The sequence below is a fragment of the Macadamia integrifolia genome, chromosome 7 (genome assembly GCF_013358625.1).
Source record: "Macadamia integrifolia cultivar HAES 741 chromosome 7, SCU_Mint_v3, whole genome shotgun sequence".
Classification (NCBI taxonomy): domain Eukaryota; kingdom Viridiplantae; phylum Streptophyta; class Magnoliopsida; order Proteales; family Proteaceae; genus Macadamia; species Macadamia integrifolia.
Window position 1 is genome coordinate 21990459 of NC_056563.1, and position 25978 is coordinate 22016436.

General features: G+C 38.5%; 2 protein-coding genes, 1 long non-coding RNA gene and 1 other non-coding gene across 5 annotated transcripts in view; 2 read left to right on the forward strand and 2 right to left on the reverse strand.

Moving 5' to 3' along the window:
• Positions 1 to 10332, forward strand: part of LOC122084428 (probable LRR receptor-like serine/threonine-protein kinase At2g16250) — a 14712-nt gene extending 4380 nt beyond the window's left edge. For both annotated transcript variants that reach the window (XM_042652654.1, XM_042652655.1), the window contains 3 exons: positions 3387 to 3515; positions 4326 to 4348; positions 9252 to 10332. In XM_042652654.1, the coding sequence (XP_042508588.1) occupies positions 3387 to 3515; positions 4326 to 4348; positions 9252 to 9859 (760 nt within the window). In that variant the 3' untranslated portion in view covers positions 9860 to 10332. The remainder of the gene's footprint in view (positions 1 to 3386; positions 3516 to 4325; positions 4349 to 9251) is intronic.
• Positions 10333 to 14318: 3986 nt separating this feature from the next.
• TRNAQ-CUG lies at positions 14319 to 14390 on the reverse strand. The gene has a single exon. It is a non-coding gene; the product is annotated as a tRNA-Gln (tRNA).
• Positions 14391 to 16049: 1659 nt separating this feature from the next.
• On the forward strand, positions 16050 to 21600 carry LOC122084544 (transcription termination factor MTERF2, chloroplastic-like). Its single transcript, XM_042652857.1, has 6 exons — positions 16050 to 17000; positions 17088 to 17496; positions 17595 to 17810; positions 19184 to 19291; positions 19843 to 20117; positions 20973 to 21600. Exons 1-6 carry the CDS (start codon positions 16180 to 16182, stop codon positions 21187 to 21189), a joined length of 2046 nt encoding a protein of 681 aa, XP_042508791.1. The 5' UTR covers positions 16050 to 16179; the 3' UTR covers positions 21190 to 21600.
• Positions 21601 to 22704: 1104 nt separating this feature from the next.
• On the reverse strand, positions 22705 to 24197 carry LOC122084545. Its single transcript, XR_006141928.1, has 2 exons — positions 23869 to 24197; positions 22705 to 23690 (listed from the first exon to the last, which is right to left on the reverse strand). It is a non-coding gene; the product is annotated as an uncharacterized LOC122084545 (long non-coding RNA).
• Positions 24198 to 25978: the final 1781 nt, after the last annotated feature.

Genomic DNA, 25978 nt, shown 5'->3' on the forward strand with positions numbered 1-25978 from the left:
CGGCTTATATTCCTACTAATGTAATTTCCATTACCGATGGACAAATATTCTTATTCGCTGATCTATTCAATGTTGGAATCCGGCTTGCTATTAATGTGGGCTAATGAATTAAAAGTTCCTGCAAATAAGGCTGCAGAGTCAGAGAATTGTTATTAACTAAAAAAGTTAAAAATGTTTGCAAGAATGTAATAGCAAAATGAAAAAGGAAACTAACATGAAATGGATAGAACTGAGAATCGTAAGGCGGAAAAACCTATGCTCCCAAAACCTTAGCTACCGAAGCAAAGCCAAGGTACCGCCGCCGCTTGGATGGTGAGGCTGCTCCACCCCCTCTCCCTCTCCCTTCGCCTTCTCTCCTTTTCTCTCATCTTCTCTTCTCCATCCCTCCCTCCACTGCTATTTTCCCCTTCCTCTGCATCTGCCCTTTCTCCCTCCCTTCTTCCTCCTCCACTCCCTTTCCCTTCTTCTTCCGTTGGTGCTAGTGTTGACCTCCCCTTCTCCTCTCCTCTCTTCCTCGTCTTCTTCTCTCACTCTCCCTGCTTCCTCCTCCACTTCCCTTCCCTTCTTCTCCCGCTATTTCTAGTTTCAGTCACCTCAATCAGTGTTGATGCTGCTGCAACGGCTCAGCTTGTCTTCCTGGTGGCCGCCTGCCTTGCTTGGCCAGTAGATTACTTGGTGCTGGCCCTTCTAGGCTAGCTGCTTTCTGGTCACTGTCCCCCAGGCTTGCCACCCTTATGGACACCTCTCCTGTCAAGCTTGTTGATGTCTACCTTTTGGTTGCCATCAAGCTTGTTTGTTCAGTCCGCTGGCTCGTCTGTTCCTTCGGTTCTACTTCTCGGTTAGCTACTCGTCATGCCTGCAGCTCTTTTGGACACCACTCTCGCCAGGCCTGATGTCCTGTTGGTTGTCACCCATTCATGGCTACCCTTTAGGATGCCGTGCTCGCTTGGTCTGTCCGCTTGCTCGCTATGTTGGCCTCCGCCTTTTTTGTCTTCTTGGCCCGCTAGACCTGTCGACCGTCAGCAAACTGCCTTCGAAGAACTGCGGTTTGGACTTCTGTCCCGATCGGCAGCATCCTCTTAGAAACCAACCCGTTGGGCTGCTCTTGGTCGGCAACCTCTCCTTCATTGCCCTCAGAAAGGCCAACGCCCTTGGGGACCCCATCCGTTGGCCGTGGCCCTTTGCTTGGCCAGCTGCATCTTTTCCGGGGGTGCTCCTTCGTGCTTGGGCTAGGAACTGTTGTGTTGAGATATTAGGTTTAGGGTCTGTGGTTCTCTTCCTGGTTCGGACATTTGTTTGGGCTTCCGGACTAGGCTGTAGAAGTTCTCTAAGGCCATGTGGGCCCTGATTGGTGTTCTTTATGGGCTTTTTGTATCCATTAATGGGTTTGTAACTTCCCCTTTGAGGCTAAATTTTCCCTCCCCCTTCTTTTAATGCATTTACTGTTCAACCAAAAAAAAAGTTGTAGCAAAATAACTTAAAGCTAAGATTTAAACGACTTGGTAATAGACATGGCTGTTGCTTAGAGATGGTTGAAGATATTTCTTAAGCGAACTATAAAGAAGGAAAGCATGGGAGTCACTCCCACAACCTTGTAGACTTATATTGAGATGCAGTCCATATTTTAAACGGATGACCTGCAAATTGAAGAAGTTACAGTTCTATAATTTATTGTTGTTGTTAAAGCTTTGGTTTCCTAGACGACCGGGCAGGTAGGGCCCAAGAACCCCCTGCTCACATGTTGAGGTGCAAACTTGTTGTCATTGAACCACATGGTGAAATAAGGCTTTGAGATTAGAAGTTAAACTCTTGGGGAAATTGTTGAAAATGGACAGCTAAAAAAAGAAGCGGAAAAAAAATCAATAGATTGGGGGTATATCATTTAATTTGGCATATATAATTTGACAAATTGTCGATCCATACTGTAACTATCTATCCAATTATTGAAATTTCCACATTACCTTTCCATGTGGAAAAAAAACTAGGTGGTCCATGTAAAGTATCTCTTGCCTTATTATTCTATTGTGGGCAAGGTTTAAGATCTCACTCTCGCCCCCCCAATATCACTGATCCAAAAAGAGAGATCTGGCGTGATCTCACCGAGATCATGTATTTTTTCTCGGTCGACTCGATGGTTGGTCTTGATGGCCATATGGTCTTTGTAGCCCTTGAAACTTTTTTTTAATCAAACCTAAAATGGTACTTTGACTTCATACCCTATGTAAGTAGTCTCCGACTCTTCGGACCCTAGGCCAATATGCTCTATTCCACCATCCACATTCCACAATCAACACATGACACATGACACAACATAATCATAAGAATTTAAAAGACATCATATGTAATTACTTAATTGTTTAACAATTAACATTGATGATTGATGAGTCACATTCACACATACATTGAAAATTAAAGTAACTCCAAATGTAGATGAGGAGATAATATTCTCTACTCTTTAAGCTTCAAAGAGTGTAGGAATGGAGATCCTCAAGCAAAAACACAAAAATCCTTGTTCCTTAGTGTTTTTTCTTCAAAAAAAGTAGAGAAAGGCGAGTTATAGGCGAGATCTCGAGTTCTCGGTCGAGTTTTTGCACAATTATAACTCGCCATACGTCTCGCCTTTTTGAAAAAGAGAGATATTAGCGAGATCTCGGCGAGATCTTAAACCATGATTGTAGGAGATTACTTCCCATTTGCTAGATCTGATCCTTATATCCAAATATCATATTTGTCAACCCATGCGTCAAATGCAGTGAAGCTCCATTTTGGGAGGTTTTGGTTACCTAGGTATTAGAAGTGTCACACAAACACAAAGATCCTTTTTCTTCAGAGACCCATATTAGCTTTTCCCCTTGGGTATTAGGGTCTAATTGGTAAGCACATCTCTCATATTATTATTGAGAGGCGTCACAAAGCACCCAGTGGAAAATATTTGCAGTACACGAGAGATTATTTTGCCTTGGCGTCATGATCTTTTTCTATGATACATGATGCCTAGATATCAATTACTTAACTGATGATAGCAGTCCTTGTTTACATTTCCTGGACTTGATTGATGGTGTTTGATCATATGGTTTTTTTTTTCACCTTTTCTACTTTGTTCATTATGGGGATGGTTTTTTCGTTATATCTTCTCCTTCCATTTTTGATGAGGTGTCCTTTTTATTGATTTACCTGTCAAATACTTCTCTGGGGTTGTGCCAAGTGTTTTTTTTTTTTGATAAAGTGAAAGGAAAATGTTTGCTTGCTAGTTTGTTTATATATATACAAAAAAGATCTCTTTCCTAAGATTCCCCTTTGGCTATTAAATCAGTTCAAATTAGTTATTAAAATTTTTCATGCTCTGATGTGAGACTTAAAGGCTTTCTCTTATTTACTTATTGAAGAGATGTTCAAGCGAGTAGTATCCTTCTTGATGATAAATTTGAAGTGCGGCTTGGAAGCTTGAGCGAGGTTTGCACTCAAGAGGGGGATACTCACCAAAATGTGATCACCAGGTTTCTGCGGTTGCCACAGTAAGTATTCTATTACAATTTAGGCCATCATTTTTATACAGTAAATATGCCAGCCACCAATATATTTTTCTTCTTTTCGTGTATGTTGAATTACATTTAAATTTTTCTTACCATTTTCATGGGGTTTGCACCAGAGATATGCAGGTAAAAATGAGGGATTATACCTCATTTATTATTGCTGCCCCTGGATTTCCTTGTTTTGTTCTCAATGCCACCCTGGTCTTATGTTTCTGTGAAGAGGTGTAAAGAATAGGAGAAGATAGTTAAAATTGTCTTTTCCCAATTTTCTTACATGCTAAACTAAGGGGGAAAAGATATTCTTACACTCCATTAGTAAAGAGGTTATTAGAAGAGGGTCAACTCCAAGATGGCCCAACTATACCTTTAGATGGCCCTGTACATGAAACCATAGAACAAGGCTATTGCCTAAACATAAGATAATCAAGATATGCATCCACTGTGGAAGTTATGAAATCTGTTGATGACCTTAATATTTACTGGCTTGGGAAGGAGGGGGGGGGAGAGGTGGAAGAGGAAGAGAGAGAGAGTATGAAATATAAGTATGTTACAAATTCAATATGAACACTTATAAGGATAAATTTTGTCGTATGCTTCCTTGGGAACCACATTCTTTTAACACAAAAGTGACTGCATAATTGAAATAGTGAACTTGTGTGGCAGGCACCATAGGAAACTTTGACAATATTGTGACTTGTTTACATCTTTTCCTTGATGATTTAAACCTTGCTGCTTTACCACATGTTTATCATTTCCTCCCCTTACAATTATTCTCTTTTCTGTGATGCGCAGGACCTCTGGACAAGGCCCTTCTGGTATGTACCATTTTCTTGCTCCTATACTCATCTCCTAACATTCATCTACAGCCATAATCTGCCTATTGGTTTACCTATTTATTTTGAGATTATTCAAATGATGCTCATTAGGCCTATCAAAGATGATGGGCCTTATCCTTTGCACATGTTCCTGTCAGCAATCAAGCCATATCATAGTTCTTTCATTGGACTGTTTCTTGCATGTTTTGTGGCTCAAAAATAGTCTTGCTTCATAATTCCATCCTCTGTAGTTGAACAAATTTGATGGTCTGGACCATCAGATTACTATAGGATAGGTAAAATGCACTAAAAAGGAGAGGTAACTCAACCCATGGTGAACTACCTCTTTCATGATAACCAAAAGAGGAACATCCATTGTCACCCAAAAGGATCATTCTCAACATTGGAAACATAATAAATACGTTAACAAGGCTTTGTTTGGTTTCCTGGAATGCATAGAAACAGAACAGTTGTTGGAGAAGTTTCCAAATCGAAAAGAAATTGAGCTTTCTGATTGGTTGGTTGTCCAGAATGGATAGAAAATTGAAGAATTGTTGGAGAAGATTCCAAATGGAAAAGAAATTTAGCCTTCTGATTGATTGGTTGTGTAAGAAAACCAAATAAAATGTTGATATAAAATAACTTCCTTTGCATTTGATTGCAGCTGAAATACAGATGAACATGGGGTCGTGCCCTTTTTGCCATGGACTTGCATTTTCTGTAGTTGTTTCCTCCGGTAGCTTCCTTGTAACTAATTATGAACCTGTGATAGGGTGGGGAAAAAGCATCTAATTGAAGCTGGGTTTAATGTCGTTGATATACAAATGACATACTTTTCCCTAACACCCCCCCCCCCACCTCTAGCTACCCAATGCTCTACAACGAAGAATGATTAGAGTATCCTCATCCTGTTGCCACTGCTTATATAATTTATGGGAAAATTTTCCCCAGGCTGCCAGAGTGCAATTTCCCTGTCACATAGGTTTTTTTCTCTCCTAATCTGAATATGTGGGACCCATGCGATTGATACTTTTTCCAAGACAACCATTGGTTTAGTGTGCAGATTCCTTCCCACACTGGCAGCATAGGAAATCCTCTCCCATAATTTATTATTTCAGACAAAGAATATCCAAATACAATGAAATCTGTTGGGTATCAAGAGAAAGTAAGAGGAAAAAATTGTGGGCTTTATGATTTCTGTTTCTAATAAATCAAACGGATGGGAAATCAATTTTCAACCAGAAAGTTCACTTTTTCTGGTGTTCTCCGTATAAGTCTGTTCAATTCTTGTCAACCAGACAGCCTAAAGAGAAAATGTATAATACTATTATTGGTATTTGTTAGAGTATATGAGAGCATGTGTCGGTTGGAGGGCTATAGTGAACATAGACCTCTATACCGTGGGATTATATTTGATTCAAGCATATCTTTGTTAGTTTCCTATTGGGTTTAGGGTAGTTGTTAGCTAAGTTAGTTTCTTTTTTTGATTATGTCTTCTTTCATATTTGGGTTATGGCTATGTAATAGATATATTGAATGAAAGGGGAGGTCCCAACTACACGGTTGTGACTCCCAAGTTACACCAATCTCTTTGTCTCTCTCTTATTTCTTCTTCTTTGATTTTGGTTTTCAAATCTTTACATGGTATCAAAGCCATGAATAAGAAGAAGAAGAAAGGTAAAAGTGTTCTGTGTTTGTCTACTGTTAGTAAGTGGTTACCTACATCTTGATTTTCTGATTCTCGGTTTCCTCTCGTTGTGAAGGACTTTTGCTGCCTCTTAAGATTTCTGTAGTCGATTGGTTTGTTGGTGCTAGGTTTGTTAATGGTTGTCAATAGAAGAAACCCAAATTGTGGTTCGATCTCTGCTGGTTCAATCTTCTCTTGATGGGTTATACTCTAGTTGCTGGCTGTTGGGTCTCTTGTTGGTTCTCGGTCTCGAATTTTCTGGATTTCTGATTTATGTCGGAGTCATTGATGGATTGGATTTGATGGAATCCATCTCATTTCCTCATTTTTTTTTTATTGCTGCTGCTTTCATGGAGGTTGATGGTGTCGTGGAGTCTTTGGCCCTGGTGTTCTATTGAGAAGAAGGAGAAGGGTTATCCTGTTGCTCTATATCGGCTGCTAGATAATCCCTTTCTCGCTGCTTCCATGTTTTCTGCCCCTGTTTTTTATTTGCTTATAGAGGTAGGAGACAATGGAGTGTTTTATCTCTTTAATTCTTTAACCTCTTATTTTACTCCTTTATTTCCATTTTAATACCGCTCTCCTAGTCCCGTCAAATGAGTAAGTCATTAAGTCTTACCCATCTTGTCATAATTGCTTTATGGTTGATTTCCCATTCAGATTACCCCTCCTATACCCTCTTATTTACACCCTGCTATTGAGTGTTTTGTCATTCCAGGTTTACGGGTTACCCTTTGCACTACACGTACACCACATTCCTTTACTTCTTTCTCTTAAATTAAAGTTTCCGTATTATTGCCCTCCTTTCTCCTCTTTATTACTAGTTGCCATTATATTTTTATCACTTGGATTATGATTTTAATTGAAGTTCCCTTTTATTACTAAGTTGTCATCCCACTTTGGAATTTGTGATTAATTACAAGAGTGCCATTCCCTTTTGCAATTTCAATTTATAGGCCAATAATTGTGGTCAATGATGGGTTTTAAACCCGGGATTGACGGATTAATTATAAAATTGCCACCAACTTTGAAGTGGGTCCATACCGAACCTAATTGAGTATTTTGACCCGGGGTTCGCATCAGTTGGGAATTATATGAAGTAATTACAGAATTTCCATTGGGCATATATATGTGCCAAATTATTGCTTTGGTGGGCCCATGATCACCTCAATTTAGAATTTTTACTTTTTAGGAAAATTGGTACTTGCATGCGCGGTAATTGGAGTTATTTGTTCAGATTTGTTACTATAAAGTGGAGATTGGAAATTATTTTATTGTGGTGATGGGATTATTTGTGATGTTGTTGTTGGAAAATATTTATCCTTGTATACTGCTACACGTGAGGTGGAGATTCAAATTATTATCTGTTCGATTTGATTTATTATCTGCTCAAGATTATTTCGTTTGAAGACGTATCTACTCGTGTTTGCCCTTAGCAACTATTTTATCTTTTGAAGATATATTCAGCGACCTGATGCTGATTGGTGTATTAAACAACCTGATGTTGTTTGGTCCCTAGCGACCTGATGTGGCCTATTTATCTGTGGAATTTTCTATGAGACGTCTATTTGGGGAGATATTTGATTGAGAATTGTGAGGGTTTTTATTATTGCTATTGGGAACTACAATTTTATTGCAGTGCCTTCTTTGGGATGGTCTTTTGATGTAGATGTTGGATGCTAGACTTCTTTTGAGATTATGTGGGAGTGCCTTATTTGGGAAAGACTTTCGTTACTATTGGAGTGCCTTCTTTGGGAAGGGTTTTCATTGCTGTTGGAGTGCCTTATTTGGGAAGGGCTTCCGTTGGTATTGGAGTGCCTTCTTTGGGAAGGGCTTTCATTGGTATTGGAGTCTCTTCTTTGGAAGGGTTTTCGTTGCTTTTGGTGCTTTTGGTGTTGCTATTGTTCGTTGCTAGTGGCTTTATGATAATTAATTAGAGTTCTCTCTGTGCTCGTTGGAGTTCTTGTTGGTCCAAGTTGGAGCTTTCTATTGCTATGTGTATACTCCACCTTAAGGGGGAGTGTTAGAGTATATGAGAGCATGTGTCGGTTCGAGGGCTATGGGTGACCATAGACCTCCATACCATGGGATTATATTTTGATACAAGCATATCTTTGTTAGTTTCCTATTGGGTTTAAGGTAGTTCTTAGCTAAGCTAGTTAGTTTCCTTTTTGATTATGTCTTCTACTTTCCTATTTGGGTTATGACTATATAATATATAGTCTACATATTGAATGAAAGGTGAGGTCCCAACTACACGGTTGTGACTTCCCAGTTACACCAATCTCTTTGCCCCTCTCTCATTTCTTCTCTTTGATTCTGATTCTCAAATCTTTGCAGTAGTTATTAGTGTTAATCCAGTGGGTTGGAGAGTGCCCCTTTTTTGTTTTTGGTTCAGGATGGCAGAATCCAGTGTTTTAAAATAAAATTTTGACTTTTTTTTTTTTATTTTTATGGTTTTGGTACCAGCCTCTTGGTGGGATCACTAAATTGAATTTCCTTACAAAATGGGCTGTGAAATAAATTGTGTCAATAATCTTCTTTAATTGTCCATCCATTTGGAAACTTGACAGCTGAAAATTGTGCTTTAGTGGTATGATAAATGGAAGTTAATGTATTGCATGTTAGCATCCCTGTTATTGCTGTATTTGTGACCTAGGGCTGTTGTGATTCCAAAAAGCTTGCAAACTGAATAACCCTGATAAGTTCTGTTAAAATGCTTAGGCACCTGAATGGTCACCCAATCACTTGGTCGGGTTGGAGAGAGAAAACAATAAAAAAAAAAAACACCTATGTGAGAGCGATAGTACACTGGCTTTTTGCATTTGACCGACTACTGTTGCATCTTTCCGCATGGAAGAAGCATATTTACTTATTTATAAGTGGTCTATAGTTTTGTCAATGCAAACAGAGAGAAGTAATTGGTTGTAGGAGTATGGAGAAAAGGTGCAGGAGTAACAGTCCATGATATATTTTCCTAGTCTGGTGGGATGCCTAGGTACTTGCTATTTGTTACACTTATATTTCATTAGTGTAATTTGGATGGTAGAGCATGGGACAAGGAACTTGTTCCTTTGCTTGTGAGTTTTGATATTCATTGAGTTGGGAACACTTAGAACTATGAACAATCCTGTGTACACCTCGTTTTAGACTTACTGCTGATACTTTTTATTATTGCTAATAAAATTTTGTTTTCCTTTTATTTTGAACATTCAGGTTCACTGTCTGCAACTTGTGCTTCTGATGTCTACTGTTTTGGGAAGGTCTTACTTGAGCTAGTAACAGGGAAGATGGGCATCAGTGCATCTGATGATGCCTCTGTAAAAGACTGGCTGGAGCAAACACTGCCTTACATCAGTACGTATGAGAAGGAACTGGTAACGAAGATTGTGGATCCATCTCTCATAGTAGATGAGGACCTGCTCGAGGAGGTGTGGGCAATGGCTATTGTGGCAAGATCATGCCTCAACCCCAAGCCATCAAAGCGCCCAATCATGAGGTACATTCTTAAAGCATTGGAAAACCCATTGAAAGTGGTGAGGGAAGAGAATTCCGGCTCTGCACCATTGAGGACAACTTCATCGAGGAGATCCTGGAATGCAGCTCTCTTTGGGAGCTGGCGTCACAGCTCATTGGACATTGCAGCCATTCCAAGTGCCATAAGAGAGGGAAGTGGTGTTTTAAAACAATCAGGAACAGCAGGTTCAAATGGTAGCGGGCAAGCTGGTGGATTTGATCATTCATTTTCCCGCAAGATGCCGTCTAAAGAGATTTTCCCTGAACCAGATGATTTTAGGGACTTAGAGAGGCCAGAGGAAGTCTAGCTTAAAGGGTTTGTGATTCTTTGTTAAATGTTAATAATACTACAGCAGGCTCCCCCCCAATTTAGTGCCTGCTCGGTGTACCTCCCCACCCCCCCCCACCAAAATTCTTCGGTTTCTGGATGGGAGGATCACCAGAAACAATTCTTTCCCTTAAAAGGGGCGATGCAACTGCGTAAAGCCTCATGGGACAATGTCCAGAAAATTTTGCGGCAAAGCATAGAGAAAATGATTTTTAGGGCAGTGGCACTGGGTTTTGTAATTGTGGGTGCACATAGAAGGAGAGGGAGAGAGGCTGGTGCCATATTTGAACTCAGTTGGAAAAGCTTGTTTGTTTATGTAGGCAAGCTTCAATTTTTATATTGTAACTGATCCTTATTGTTGGTTTCTTTTGAGATGTAAATTGTAACAGTTAAGGTTTTTCAGTCAAATTAGATTTTCTGAAGTTAAGAAGCAAAGAAGAAAATTAACTCAAACCCCTCTTTTCCCTGTATTGTGTGAATCTCTTAATTAAATTGAGATACTACACTATCTTTTCTACCCAAAAAAAAAAAAAAAAAATGTGCTAATGCTATCTTTAGTGGCTTAAATTATAATTCTCCAACTTCCAACTCTTCTTTAATTCCTTGCCTCTTCCGTTTGAGTACATCATGTGCATGGTTTTAGTGCGCGGTATCGGATTAGGTATTTACCTTCAAAACTGATACGATATGATCATCGGTATTAGCATGGATCGGCTGCATTTGACAAATTTACCTGAGTTTTGTTTTAAAATGATTTTTTTTTTTTTTTTTACTGTTTTACCCTTTCTCCTTGCCCATTTCACAAGTACGATATCAACAAAGGTATCGGTATTAGTGGCTAGTAATACTGATATGGATCCCCTATTATGAGCAGTGTGATACCATCTCAAACCATGATCATGTGAATTGATGCATTACTGTCCTTTTTCGCTACTGGAGAGGGTTCCTCATGTTGTCATTGTTGGGAGGAATCTATACATCACAATAATGGGTATTCTTTAAAGATTTCACATGGACATTACCCATGTTTTTTTTAACAGGTGAGAAAAAAATAAAACAAAAAGATGTATTGTTTCATGTTCTTACTTTCCAAGATGTGAGATGCTTGGACCCTAGAAAAGGTGTTATTGGATGAGTTATCCGTGATAGTAGGAGATTTCTTTCGATGGCTGTTTGCTTTTGTTTTCCGTTGCAGGTGAGGCTCTTGCTCTTCTATCTGGGCTGTTGTACGGCATTTTAGAAGGCATCTATGGCGTTATAGTGGAATCTGACTGCAAGGATCTGATTTCTTTGGAAAAAAATCGTCTGTAATTCCGATCTCGTACAATTCCGTGCAATACCACCTTCAGGGGGTGACACGTGTATTGATACCAATGCAATGGTCCAGATCTGATTTAAATGCCTCTTCACTGAATTAATGTTTTATTAATTGTACCAGATCTGGACCATTGTATTGGTATCAATACACGTGTCACCGCCTGAAGGTGGTATTGCACGAAATTGTACGAGATCGGAATTACAGATGATTTCAACCCAATTTCTTTAGTATCACAGTCAATGTTACCCCCCATGAGGTGCTTAATATTTTTCAGGATATCAAGCACTTCAGTATTTTCTTTTAGAAGTTGCTTTTTTCACTTTATTTTTAAGGAGATTAACAACAAAGTTGACTGGATGTTGCCCTTTTGGTTAACAATTTCTTTCTGCATGGGAGCATCCCAGATGGTCCGAATCATACTTTGCTTTGTTTAATTCCTAAGAGGATTGATGCCTCAACAGTTGACAACTTCAAACCAATTAGTTTGTGTAATGTCTCGTATAAAATTATAGCCAAGATTTTTGCGAATCGATTGAAAAAATTTCTCCCCTCTATTATTTCCCCATTTCAAGCTGCTTTCTTATAAAGAAGGCAAATTTATAATAATATTATCATTGTACACGAAATCTTTCACTTTTTGAATAAAAAGAAAAAAAGGCAAATTAGGGTATGTGGCTATTAAGATCGATATGTCCAAAGCCTATGATAGACTTGAATGGATTTTTATTACTCGCTTGTTTGATTTTCTTGGTTTTGGGACCAGATGGTGTCAAATGATCAATCTTCTTCTCTCTTCTGTTTCATACTCCATTAAGATGGAAGGATCAACTTTTGAGCAATTCGGATGCCCCTTGAGTCCTTATTTGTTTATTTCCGTAACGGAAGTCCTCCCTCATCTTCTCAAGACCTACCACGATTTAAACCTCTTTTAAGGGTATCAATGTTTGTAAGCACGCTCCTGAGATTTCATATCTCCTTTTTGCGGATGATATTTTCATCTTCTCGCACGCAACCTCCGATGACTTTCTCACAATTAAAGCGGTTCTGGACCTCTTTTCGGACCTTTCTGGTCAACACATTAATTTTTTTTCCAAAAGTGGAATGTTTTTTAGCATCAATGGTGCTCATACAATCGGTTCTAACGTCGATTCCGACATATTGGATGTCATGTTTCGCGCATTCTAAAACAATGTCAGAAAATTGATGCAATTTGCTCACTTCGATGCCAAATCGATGTCTCTGTTCCCCTCCAACAATGAATTCAAATTTCCTTGTCAACTCAGTATTCTATGATTCACAGTGGAATGTGCAGGCCATTGAGGAATTTCTTACCCAGGATGAGCGTTTGGCGGTACTTCGCCTTCAAGTGGCTAATTCTATTGATTCTGTTGACTCGTCTTGCCAATATACTCCTCCTACCCATGATTCCAAATTCACCACATCCCATGCAGCTAAATACATTATCTCAGGCAGGTGTAATGCTCTTGATGGAACATTCTTGTCCATTCGATCGGCTTTACCACGAGGATGGTGGATTTTTTTTTATGGCGTTTAAAAATTCCGCCAAAATTTAAAATGTTTTTCTGGAGATTACTTAACCACGGAATGCACAGGAATCGCTGATGTTGACCCAATGTGCCAATGTGCCATTGTTTCAGCATTATTGTAGTGACCTTAGGGCCCGTTTGATAACGTTTCAAGCAACGCGTTTCTGCCATTTCTATTTCTAGAAACAACAGAAACGGAGCAAAAAGCGTTTGATAAAACTGTTTCGTTTTATTTATTTTTAGAAATAGAAATAGAAATTTTTACTTATTTATGGTTCAAGAAACGACCCAGCCGTTTCTGAAAATGACTTGTGGTAATTCTTTCACTGGTTACCATCGACTTCTAAAAACATGACTTATTAAACACATTCAATTCCGTTTCTGTTTCTAGAAACTAAAATTTATGTTTCTATCGTTTCTTGAAACAGAAACGTTATCAAACGGGCCCTTATTCTTCATATGGAAACATCGAAATGACATTGTGATGGCAAAGTCTGATTTCAATCCGCATGCTATTTTACAGCCTATAACCTTATGGGTGCATAATCTTCACTTCTCTACAAGTACTAACTCACATCTTTCTGTTGTTCCTATTACAAATGATTCAGAATTCGTCATAAAACAATCCTTACCACTCCACTTTTTGTCTTCTCATGTAGTCGTAGGTATTGGTATCTCTAACTCGGTGGAATCAAAAGCAGGTTGGGGATTCAGTATTTTTCACGGGGAAGTTTTAAGACCCTACAAATAGGCCTCGTCTCTTCGCGGACAGCTGCCGAAGTGGAAGCATATTGACTACTCCAGGGACTCTTTTTTGCCGAAGCTAATGGATGGGAGATCCAGGAAGTGTGTTTCAATGCGGCTTCATTGGCTTACCTTATTCCTAAACCTAATGGTTCTAGCTGGCCTTTACCATCTTTTGGGGTTTTTTGGGACATCCACTCTCGGTCTGGAGGACTACATGAGATGTTATGAACCTATATCTGATTCCCCTATTATCAAATGTTTATTCAGGGTTGAAATCATCTATAATTCCGATCTCGTACAATTTCGTGTGATACCACTTTTAGGGGGTGACACGTGTATTGATACCAACACAATGGTCCAGATCTGGTACAACTAATAAAACATTAAATCAATGAAGAGACATTTAAATCAGATTTGGACCATTGCATTGGTATCAATACACGTGTCACCCCCTGAATGTGGTATTTCACGAAATTGTATGAGATCGGAATTGTAGACGATTTTTTTCCTGGGAGTTATGATTCCCCTATTTTATCAAATGTTTATGGGATGTTATGATGTGTGTTAATCGTAGAGACATAAACAATGCTGCTTACTATGATGTAATTTCCGTTGACTATATTTGCTTTCCAATAAAATAAAAATTAAAAAAAAAAAAAAAAAAAAAAAAAAAAAAAAAAAAAGTTGACCCTCTGACCAAGAAAGTCCTATCTTGTGCATTGGAAAGAATTTGACCTCTCTCTCCTCCTTGGCTTCTTTATGAGATATGTAACATGGTTTTTTAATCTCCCGAATATGGTGCAAATCACAAAATGTGGAAAAGACAGAGGTCCCACCGAGATTTGAACTCGGGTTACTGGATTCAGAGTCCAATGTCCTGACCACTAGACCATGGGACCTTCGTTGTGTTAAAGATCTCAGTTAAATATATCATATAAAGTGACCAAATTTTTGTTGAACATAAATTTTGGAGAAAATGTCTTTGTTATTTAGGTTTACTTTGCACAAATTGAAGTATGCTAGCTTGTTTTCAGAACTTTCAAACAGAAAGATATTTTTTTTAAGCAAAATTCATTCTGATGGAAGGTATGACAAACACAAGGTTGAGATACACATTACTCGAAACCAAGGAATAGAAATTGACAGACTGTTCACATCATTGACAGGGTCATCCAGGCTAGAGGATGAATGAAACAAACCACTTCCCTAGAAAAAACATTATAGACACAACTTACATTAAAAAAAATATCATTATTGATATTAGAATAACCTAAAAAATAATGAGGGCACAATCCCATGTTTGTCCACTACCATGGGCACTATCGCCACCATCCTAACAGCAACTCCAACACTGTCAGGGAATCTAACAATGTCGATTCCAATAATAGTGTCAACAAAGTCGAGAAGAAAATCAACAATTCACACAACATCTTCGACGGATTCATGGATTTTTCAATTGCATGTGCTTCTCTTGGGATCGATGGTGGAGAAGACCATGTAGAAAACCACAGTTACGATGATCTCAGCTCCTGGAGCTTCCCATTTGAGTACCCAGAGGCAAATGAGTTGAACTCCAATTGCGTTGCAATCGTGCTTGATGAACTCCTTCACTAGCCTATCTTTGTAAAATACACCCAAGCCCTAAGCCGCCATGTAGCCACAACTCTAATAAGAGAATCGCCAAGCAAAACACTAGCCTAAAACGTAACCTCGATAAAAGTGTCGCATAGTGCATGTAATGGAGACCGTGGCGGTAGATTACTGCGTTAGTCTCCCCGAGGATTAGTCAAGGTATGTGTAAATTGGCCCGAACACCTTGGTTAACAAAAAAAAAAAAAAATGTGCATGTAGTGGAATTATAGAACAAAAGAACATGTGTCATCATGAAACTTGAACTGTTCACATATGGATAAGTGATCGATACTTGAGAATAACATATCAACCTAAAAACTAATTGGGGTCAATAAAGTTGCTCACATTTTCATCTCAAGTGCATAAACTGAATGAAAAAGGACAATAAGTTGAGAAAGGTTAACATTATAAGGGATGGGGATCACTACATGATCGTGTGGCCTCCATGCTAGCACCTAAGCCAATAGGGGAGTGTGCATAGGTAATTAGGTATCCACCAAAATGTGACTCCTCTACGTGCCTGTGTGTTGGGGTCCATGTCTAGGTGCTCCAAGCCGTCGAATATGCATTACCACCAATGTTACACCATAGATGAGTCAGATCAATCCATTTTTACTTGGGGGTAAGGGCGTCATTCCATGGTGCCCCTGTGAGAAGAAAGCAGAGCACATCAAGTAGTGATTTTTCCCCCATATAATAGTAATCTTATTGTGTTAACCTTTCGATGTATTTTCCTTTCTCATTCAATTTTATGCAGTAAAGATGAAAATATGAATAGGGCTCCCTTTGGTATGATTTCAGGAATAATTTTATGGGGTGAAATCAATTTTGGAAGGTGTTTAATATAAAAAAAGAAAATGTTGGATATACCACCGATATCAAGTATGCTAGCACCCATATAAGAAATCCTGATATAACAGAGAAGCTATTTCCCTGTTAACGGAAGAAATTCATTTCAAGCCATTATCTTTCTCTCTCTAAACACACATCCTTTCCGCAAGCTATCCACTCGGGTTTGCTTTAGATTGGCTTCGGACTGTGAGTATCGCGGCGACGATGCTGGTTTGGCTGCCTCACCACCAGCAGCTCTTGTCCTCCCTCTCAGACTCTCTCTACCTCCGGTGCCGCCGTAATTGCAACACCAGAACGACCAAGCTTCTGTATTACTTGGTCCCCGACACCAGTCTAGACCGCAAGCCCTCCTTGGTTGTCTTCTCTTCCTCAGTTCTCCCCTCTCCCCATCAGACGCCCCAGGTTTCCGAGTTCGAGTTCAAGTCCGAGTCCCACGACGATAACAGCCAACAGATTCTCCGAAAGCACAACGCCAGGACCACAGCTCTCCTTCTCCGCCACTTATCTCAACAACAACCAGAAGAATCAACGACGACAGAGGAGGAGGAAGAAGAAGAAGAAGCACTTAGGATACCAGAACCATGGAAACAAGAAGAAGAAGAAGAAGAAATGACGGAGGAAGAGAAAGTAAAGCTGTTGGAGATGTCCCTTGTCAAAAGAAGATCCCCTCAATTTGCCGGCTCCATCTACTTGCAGTCCCATGTAAGTCCCGAAGGCCGAAATTCTCCTCCTCCTCTGCATCGTCTCTTCCAAGGAGGACCTGCAGACATCGACGACGATAAGATGTTGATGCGGGCACTTGAAATTCGCCGTAAGGTCACTGCCGAGATCTTCAAGGAAGCCATGCGTGCTGGTAAGTTCCGGATTACTTTCTCCACCAATTTAGTGTCTAGGTTACCCGACTTCATCGACCACATCATGATCGAAGCTGCCTCTTTGAAGCGCTTACACGAATTCTCACACTCCACCTTCAACATTCGCGCCAAGACTGTTATAGAGAGTTCCAATGTCATCCCTCTCATCAGGTACACAGCTGTAAACTACTCCAGGTTCTTATTTATCTCAGTAACCTACTTTTCTTATTCAATCCTTCCTTTCCTTCCGGACTTCAGGTGGTTGAAGCACAATTCTTTGACGTATCCCCAAATTGGGAAGCTCATTTGTATGAGTTGTGAAAATCCTGAGTTGATAAGGCAGAAGATAGGGTGGTTGAAGACTATTCATGTGAAGGGAGAATTTCTTGGCCTAATGCTTGTAAAGGCAGGAGGAGGTATTTTGCAGCGCAGCATCCAAGAGTTGGATGAGATTGTTAGTTATCTAGAGAGCAATGGAGTCAGGAGGGAGTGGATTGGGTTCGTTGTTAGCCGCTGTCCTCCACTGTTGGGTTACACCATAGAAGAAGTGAGATTGCGTGTGAATTTCTACTTGGACATGGGTATGAATGAGAAGGATTTTGGCACCATGGTCTTTGATTGTCCCAAGGCACTTGGCTTCTTTACTCTGGAAGAGATGAGGTCTAAGGTGATTTACTCATCCTCTTGAGTCTGCATTTCATAGATGTTTGGTAGTTGCAAATGGTAGTTATATGCTGGGATCTCTTGCTACGTTGTTGTGTACAGGTTCAGTACCTTAAGGAGTTTGGCTTTAGTAATGAAGATGTTGGACGATTGTTGGCGTTCAAGCCACATTTGATGGCTTGCAGCATTGAAGAAAGATGGAAGCCTCTTGTAAAGTACTTGCATTACCTTGGGGTTCGCAAAGATGGCATGAGGAGAATTCTTATCTTGAAACCAATTGTTTTTTGTGTTGATTTGGAAACAACAATTGCACCAAAGGTATGTTATCTTTTCAAGCTAATGTACTCTTATGCTTGTGATTTATATTTTAAATTCCAAATACATATTTTGATAACACTAATATGTGAATCATCTTGTCAATGCTGAAGCCAACATATATTTTTCTTTTACCAAGGGTGAAACTTGTTGCCATAAAGCACTTACCAAGTCTGTCTTCTTAAAACTCCATTTTGTCAGTGCTGAAGCCAATGTAGGTTTTTCTTTTATCATGACTTAAACTTGTTGCAGTAAAGCACTTACCTGGAGTGTCTTCTTACAATTCTCTGTGTGAGGCGAGATTTTGAAAATGACTGCTTGGACCATGCCACTGAAATGAAATTTCCCAAATAAATTAGGGAGCTCTTACTCTGTTTTGCCTTTTCCATTTACGTGTATTGTTTAATATGACTTCAATGATTCATGTACAAAATATGGTTGGGAGATAGTGGGCCTACCTGTTCCACCAAGCTTAGTGGAACAGACTATGTATCTGCCAAGTGGCAGCTCAGGTGGGGTCCCAAAAACACAGACAGGTAGGCACCGCCTTCCCCTACTAATTTGTTCTACTTCAGTCACTAGATACATTATATACCACTTATGTTTTTAGTTGTTTTAACTTAATGTGAACCATTTAAGATACAAGGTGTAAGAGTCAACTTCAAGGTGGACCATATGATTGAGTTAGACCTGAAATTTGACATGTAGCCAATACAGAAAGTCCTTTATCTGTCCTGTGCTTGAGTTTGCCAAATCGGCTCTTCATTTGCCCCAAATCAAGCGATCTATCCTGTCAATCCAAAAACAACTTTGAGTAAACAATGTTTTCTCATGAAGTAAATAAGAAAATTCAATGAAAAGATGATTCATTAATGAAAGAATTAGATAATATGATGTGCTGCGCTGTTATTGTCCACATCAGCCCAACATACTCTATGGCTTTTTTCTCTGATTGAAAAAGTACGAGAAAAAGGGTGGGGGGGGGGTTTGAAGATTATTAATTCAATTCTTTAGAAGAAAATGAAGAAAATTCTGGAATATTGAAACAATATCATTTATAGCAGGAAAATATTATACATGGTGGGCAATGGGGCAGACCTGGACAAACGTCCCTGTACACATGGTGACTGAAAGTCTACCAATAAGATGAATGTATTCAAGCTGCTGTGTTAGTGCTCTACATGATAATAAACCCATCACTGCAGGTTTGCAGGGTGGAAGCCCACATGGTCCCAGCAGAAATTTTGGCTGGCACGCACTCACACCCACACACCCGGGGGGTGGGGGGAGATGCATCCCATATAATGATCATTGTTGGCATGGTCAAATTTTATTCCAATGGTACTAATTCAAATACTTATTCTTCCATTGTGAAGGTACAATTTTTACAGGACATAGGCATTCGTGAAGAAGCAATTGGCGATATGCTTGTCAAGTTCCCTCCTTTATTAACGTATAACCTCTACAAGAAAATTCGCCCAGTGGTTTGTTCTTTTTTCTTTATTGTTTTCTCTCAATATTAGTTTTTCTTTTTTCAGTTTATTCAACTAGATAAACATGACTATTCTAAGTTAGGGGCATTTTGTTTCCATATTCTTGTGCAGTGCAGCTGTGCCCATTGTTTTGTATCTGTGCAGAGCTGTCAATACTTTTCCTGTGCCCCAACTCGACACTAACTTACAAATAAAAGAGAAAAAAATATATCTGTCATCTGATTCTTCCCCAGAAAGATAGCATTTATGATATTATTGTACTCGGGGCTTTTCTTCTAGGAGTGGTTTTCCCTTGTTTTACTCTCTTCGTAGTGAAGATTTGATGGCTTACACCTTTTCATTTTCTTTTATCAATATGGTTTATTTCTGGTTTAGGACCATAAAATTTCTAGTTTCTCCTATATGAATTATAATTTTCTAGGGTGCTATTTTCTGTACCTTTTATATTGGAGAATATATATATATATTTTCTAGGGTGCTATATATATATATATATATTGCTGAAAGCACACAAACCTTTTCCTGGTGGTTATACTGTACAGGTTATCTTCTTGATTACAAAAGCTGGAATTGCCAAGAGAGATATTGGAAAAGTGATAGCTTTGGGACCAGAACTCTTGGGGTGCAGTATTGTTAATAAGCTTGAGATTAATGTGAAATACTTCCTTTCACTAGGCATCCCTCTCCGTTTGCTAGGTGAGATGATTGCCGATTTTCCCATGTTGCTAAGATACAATTTGGATGTCCTCCGGCCAAAGTACCGTTATTTGAGAAGGACTATGGTCAGGCCATTGCAGGACCTTATTGACTTTCCAAGGTAGCATACCAGTCTGCTATTCAACTTTTTTCTTCATGTTTTCAGCAATCTCCACTAGTTTTCTTTTCTCCTGCCAGAGATTATATAATTGAGCAAGTACATAAGTTTTCAATTTTGACCTACAAGGTTACAATCAATATATAGCTCAAGGTATAGTCTGATCATTGCTCATTTTCAACCTATGAATACAAGATACCCATGTATTAAAAAATTCCATGCATATCATATTGTTCAGATGCATTGATAGTATCAGTATTGATATGCATTGTTATTTATGGATATATATTAATAACTCTTGCTACTTAATATGGTACTCAAGGCCCAGTCCCATAATTCAAAATTATTTCACTCTCTGAACCAACTTGGAGCCGTAACAGGCTGATTTACCAGTCTTACATTTGGTTCATTCAATATTTTGCTGGACTGGTGTATTAAATACAAAATTGATCTAGTCGGGTTTAACTCAGCAAATATATGGCCTGAATCAGGAAATGCTCAATTGCTCAAAGTGCTACTGCACATTGGGTTGATTCAGGCCCCAACTCCCAAGTTTACAAGGCCTATAGTTTGATCCTATGTGCGTAAACTTATTAGAAATGAATTAATACCATTACTTGTTTTTACTCAAGAAAACATGATTCAGGAAATATACTGAGCTTAAGAATGAGCCTACCTTATTTGATCCATTTGAATTTTTCAGGTTGATAGTAACCAAGCTGCCCCCCCCCCTCCTTTTTTGGGGTGTACAAGTTGCCAAGTTGTTATTCTGGTTAATTTTATGCATTTTGTTCCTATTTTAGATCTTACTTGAGCTATGTTTTGTTCTGAAGCTGATGAGGAAGAGAGGTTTTGCAGGTTCTTCAGTTACTCTCTTGACGATAGAATAATTCCAAGGCATAAGGTTCTGGTGGAAAACCAGATAAACTTCAAACTGCGTTATATGTTAGCAAGCTCTGATGAAGAGTTCAGTCAGAGAGTTGAGGCTGCAGTGGAGAGGCATCAAAAGTTTGAATCTAGTGTGAGCAATCATCCTCTTACAGATTTTCATGCAGCTGACGGTTCCCCTGAGTGAAGGCGATCATCAAGGGAGGAGTGTCTAGCTGTGGTGATGGATGAAATAATTCATTTTGTGGAGGTGGTTGTTTGAAGCTGCCAAATTGTTCAGCAGGTAAAGTATCATGCTTGTTATAACCAAGACCGGGATCGAATCCCACCTTTGCCATGTGCCTGAAGTGCACCACCTTGGCATGATATGCACCCCCCATCCCTCTTTCCTGTCCCTCTATCTTGTACCCTCAAAGATGATGTACACAGATAGCAATTTCATCCAATGGGCGAAAGGGGTGGGCGAACACACAGTGACAGTTCAAAAGTTGGTTGATCAGAAATCCTGCATTCTCAAGCCCCATCTTTGTAAACCAAATGTAAATCTCAAACAGTATAGGCTTGATTTTAAGCTAATGCAAAGTGCAGGTTCATCACATTTATCTCTATATCAGAAAGGCTTGTACAGAATCATAGGTTCGAGAGAAGAAGAATGCAAAAGAAATGCATGTGTTATGAATCGAAACTTTCTAGTCGAAAATAGTAAATATATGATCGATCCTCGCATTATTTTTCCCTTAATCTGAATCATAACTGTTAATGCTTCAAAATGTGACAGATCCAAGGGGTACCTTATGTTCACCTATCAATTCAAGCTTTTGGGTCGGATACTTCACACATCATATAAGGTACCCCTTGTAACTGTTGAAAAGGCCCAATTTAGACTATGAAGACATCAAAGGTCCCAATGTCAATCGATGTGAAACATTTCCGACTTGTACATGAAGCCTTTTAAGAAACTGGAGTTACTCGATGTGGTAGTATTCGAAACAAAGTTTTTGAAATTGGAAGTGCTTTTTAACATATAAAATATTTCAGCCTTCACTTGTTTGCAAAATATATCATTTGGATGTGCATTTGCAATGGTTTTTTTTCAACATTTTTTTTTTTTTTGTGAGATTTTCTTCAATGCTATTTTGTGTAAAAATCATTAACACAGCTAGGATGCCACATTTTAGCTTACTCTATCACATGAATATGGTTTTGAGTATGTTTATAGTACCAAAATGTTTCACCACGAGTGTTTCAATGAAACAACCAGGATATCAAAATATTTAATTTTTGGGTCCAAACTCCGAAAACTAAAACAAAAGGGAAAAAGAACACTTTCCAGCAGCATCCCCGTGGCATGCGACCTCTCAATATAAACATCAAATTCATCAAAATCTACTGGGTTACTACCACAAGTCTTTAAATGATATTTCTGCCAGAGGCATAATCTTCCAAAACCCTTAAAACAAGCAGATATAGGAAAGCTATTCTGTCAGTAACAATTAATGAATGGATGCAACCAGATCCACCACATCCTTCTCACTCAAATTGTTGATAGTCCTCTTCTGAACTTTTTAGCACAGAATTTTTTAGGAAAACCATAGTTTCACAGCTCTTCCAGATTAGATAATCTTGAGATGGATAGTTTGTTTTAACCACAATAATCTACATGGACACTTTCTAGAAACAATGAGAACTGAAGATCTGGAGCTTACATACAAGAGCAAGGACAATGATGGAAGACAAATTATAATTATTGCTCAGTATTCAGCATGCGTGATGTATGGCAACTTTGAACAGCCATAACAAATAAATTAACAAAATTTCATCTGGCAAACTAGCCAAGAAAATCGTACATCCATCTAGAGATATACATGAACCTATAAAATTCTACATCAAACACCCAAAAGATTGCCCCCAAGGGGAGCTCCTCTCTCTCTCTCTATATATATATATATCATATTACTATTAAAAAGTATGTATTCCTTGGTTTGGTATACTTTTTTAAAAAGATCTTTAATCTTTATCAAAAAAACTTTCCAACAGACTAAAAATTCTCCCAAAATTGAAGAAAAAAAAAAAAAAAAAAGAATGATTTACATCAACCTCCATTGTCTTTTGCCAAAATTACATAATCCCTAATAACAAAATTACATTTAAACCCATCAAAATAGGGCAAAAAGTGTTAATTTTTTAAATGAAAAAGACGATTTTACCCTCCATCTTCTTACGGTGTTCCAGAGATCTTCATGAGGACTGTAACTCTAAATTAAGCCTCACAGTATGTACTTAAAGACATTGTTTGCTCCCATCTTCGGGAACTCAATTCAAACTGTTACCAAAACAGAGAACTCAAATCACAAAATCTTAAACGATCTTCTCATTCTAAACTCGTATTCCATTGCTTCGGAAAAAAGAAAAACCAAGATCATCAAAGAAATGCGATTGGGAGACACAGAGAGAGAGAGAGTTGTGCTGCACTTACCGAACAAAATTAACCGTGGAATTCGGTGTAATTCGGCGAGTGGAGGCGAGATCTGACCGGAAGTGGTCAGATTTGCGCCGGAAGTTGCAGAAATCCAAAGAGGGAAACAAGTAAATGGAAGAAGAACAAAAAGACCTAGGGTTACTCTTAGTTTAAGAGTTGTGCTGCAATTACCGAACAAGTTTGGCTCTTGAAATCACGAATACCCAAACCTGAAAATATGAATCATTCATTCATTCAAACAACTTGCAAATCTCCAAGACGTGGACCACCAAAGAACCCCATGGAATCACAAAAACAAGAATGCAAGACTTAGTTTCGTACTACCGGAGAAATCTAGGGAAAGGGTTTTGAAACACAGATTCATAGTAAGGAGAGGGTGGTACATACCAGAGGAAGGCCGATTGGAAGTTCGGAACTCTGCTACCACTTTCGGGGGAAGAAGTACTCTGTCAATTTGTGAATCTGGGTTGACGGAATCGGGGTTTCGAGGGTTTTGTTTCTCTGTAGGATGGATTATTAAGAAACATCATTTTTCTTATTCTGAGTTCATTAATTTTTCTTTTAATTTAATATGCTTCCGACAAAATTAAACCTAACTTGTTGCAGTGTGACACCAAAACTTTATTATCTAAAAGCTATCTGTTTCCAAGAGGGTATCGTGGTATCGTGGTATCGTGGTATCGTGTTATCGTTCCTCTCTGTGTTGTTTCTTCTTCTTTTGATCTCTATTTTCATTTAGAAGGAAGAGGGAAGAAGAAGAAAGGGAGGTGAAGAAGAGGGTAAAATCGTCTTTTACATTTAAAAAACAAATGATAGGGGAGGTTGATGTAAAAAATCCAAAAAAAAAAAATTAATAATAAAAAATGGTGAAACAAAAAAAGAAGAAGTAATTATTAAGTATTAAAAATGATCAAGATGAACAATTATCATGGAAGGTGGGGAGAGAGAAATAAAAAATAATAATAATAATAAAAAAGAATCGAAAAACCTCTCAAAATGGAAGAGAAAAATAAAAGTGTAACAGAAAGGGGAACTAATGATTAATTAATTATTAATTAAATATTAAAAATGATAAATGAAAAGGTTGTATTAAGTATTAAAAAAAAAAAAATTTTTGGCACTTTCTTGCCATTGCTCCTCCTTAAATCTCTCTCTCTACCTCCATATTTAATTTTATAAATCTCTCCATAATTATTTAAAAAATAATCTCATTCATCCTCTAACGTCTCTCTCTCTCCTCTCCATAATTATGTTTCTCTCTCTCTCTCCATATTTACCTTTTTAAATCTCTTCATAATCATTCACCTCACTCTATAATTATTTTTCTAAAAAAAAAAAAAATTCTATAATTATATCTCTCTCCATATTTATCTTTCTAAATCTCTCCATAATTATTCACTTATTCTCCATTTTTCATAATTATCTTTCACTCATCCTATAACGTATTTCCTCCTACCCCACTCTCCATAATTATATCTCTTTCCATTAAAGAAAAAAACAGCGGGTAAAAAAAAACATACACATTCTTGCTATTGCTCCTCTTTAAACATCTCTATCTCCATCCATATTTAATTTTGTAAAGGGTAATCGAATCAGACCATTATTTGGTGATGGAAAAACAATAGGGACGGTTATGAAAGCTGGTAGCAAAGGTCTCTCAATCCTGAGTCACCTCCTTCGAAATCAGAACAGATATTTAAGTGTCGCTTGAGAAATTGTCCCTTAATAATTCTTTCCTTACCTTACCTTTTCATATTTTTTGTTCTTTGGCTACATTTTATTTTTTTTGCAATTCAATGCAGGAAAGGGGTTAACATGGGAGTTGGCGGTGAAGTTCAAATCTCATTGAATGGGGTGAGAGATAAGAACTTGATGCAATTGAAGAAGCTCAACACAGCTCTATTCCCTGTTCGCTGCAATGAAAAGTATTACGTGGATGCCCTCGCTTCTGGCGAATTTACAAAGCGAGGTTTGAATCCTCTTGTGGACCCAGTAAATATGACAAGACAACCCAAGCTTAAGACCATTTGGGGAAAAATGCTCCATTATTTTGCATTCAAAATACAATGCAAGAAATAGGTAGGTTTTCTGTTAAGATTCCCCCCCCCCCCCCCCCAAAAAGAGGGGATTCTGATTGACCTTTGCTGAACTACTTCTACAATGTGACAGAGATAAGCATTTCAGGCTCTTCGAGTTTGTCATGATGTTGTAGATAATTCTCAAGGTGTTTAATGGTGGCCAACATGTTGAGGTAACTGTACAAGTTCTGCCTGTAGGCAATATCTTGAAGTCATCATCCCAGCCTTCTTTGCTGCAAGAGTATTAGATCCCAAATTCAGGTGACTTTTCTTGTAGGTGACTTAATACACATCGTTGAATCCTCTTTATAGTGTTTCCGCATTGCTTTTTTGGGGGGGGGCACTTTCTTGCATCATTCTTAAAATTGACTCTATTTTCTGATTGAATATAGTATGATTTCAGCTCTATAAAACGATGT

What these genes read in the sequence shown, in the direction of transcription:
- LOC122084544 (XM_042652857.1), top strand. Translation starts at nt 16,180, where the DNA reads ATGCTGGTTTGGCTGCCTCACCACCAGCAGCTCTTGTCCTCCCTCTCA. An exon ending in TGGAAGAGATGAGGTCTAAG is followed by an intron (nt 17,497 to 17,594) that starts GTGATTTACTCA and finishes TGTTGTGTACAG; the next exon opens with GTTCAGTACCTTAAGGAGTT. An exon ending in ACAAGAAAATTCGCCCAGTG is followed by an intron (nt 19,292 to 19,842) that starts GTTTGTTCTTTT and finishes TATACTGTACAG; the next exon opens with GTTATCTTCTTGATTACAAA.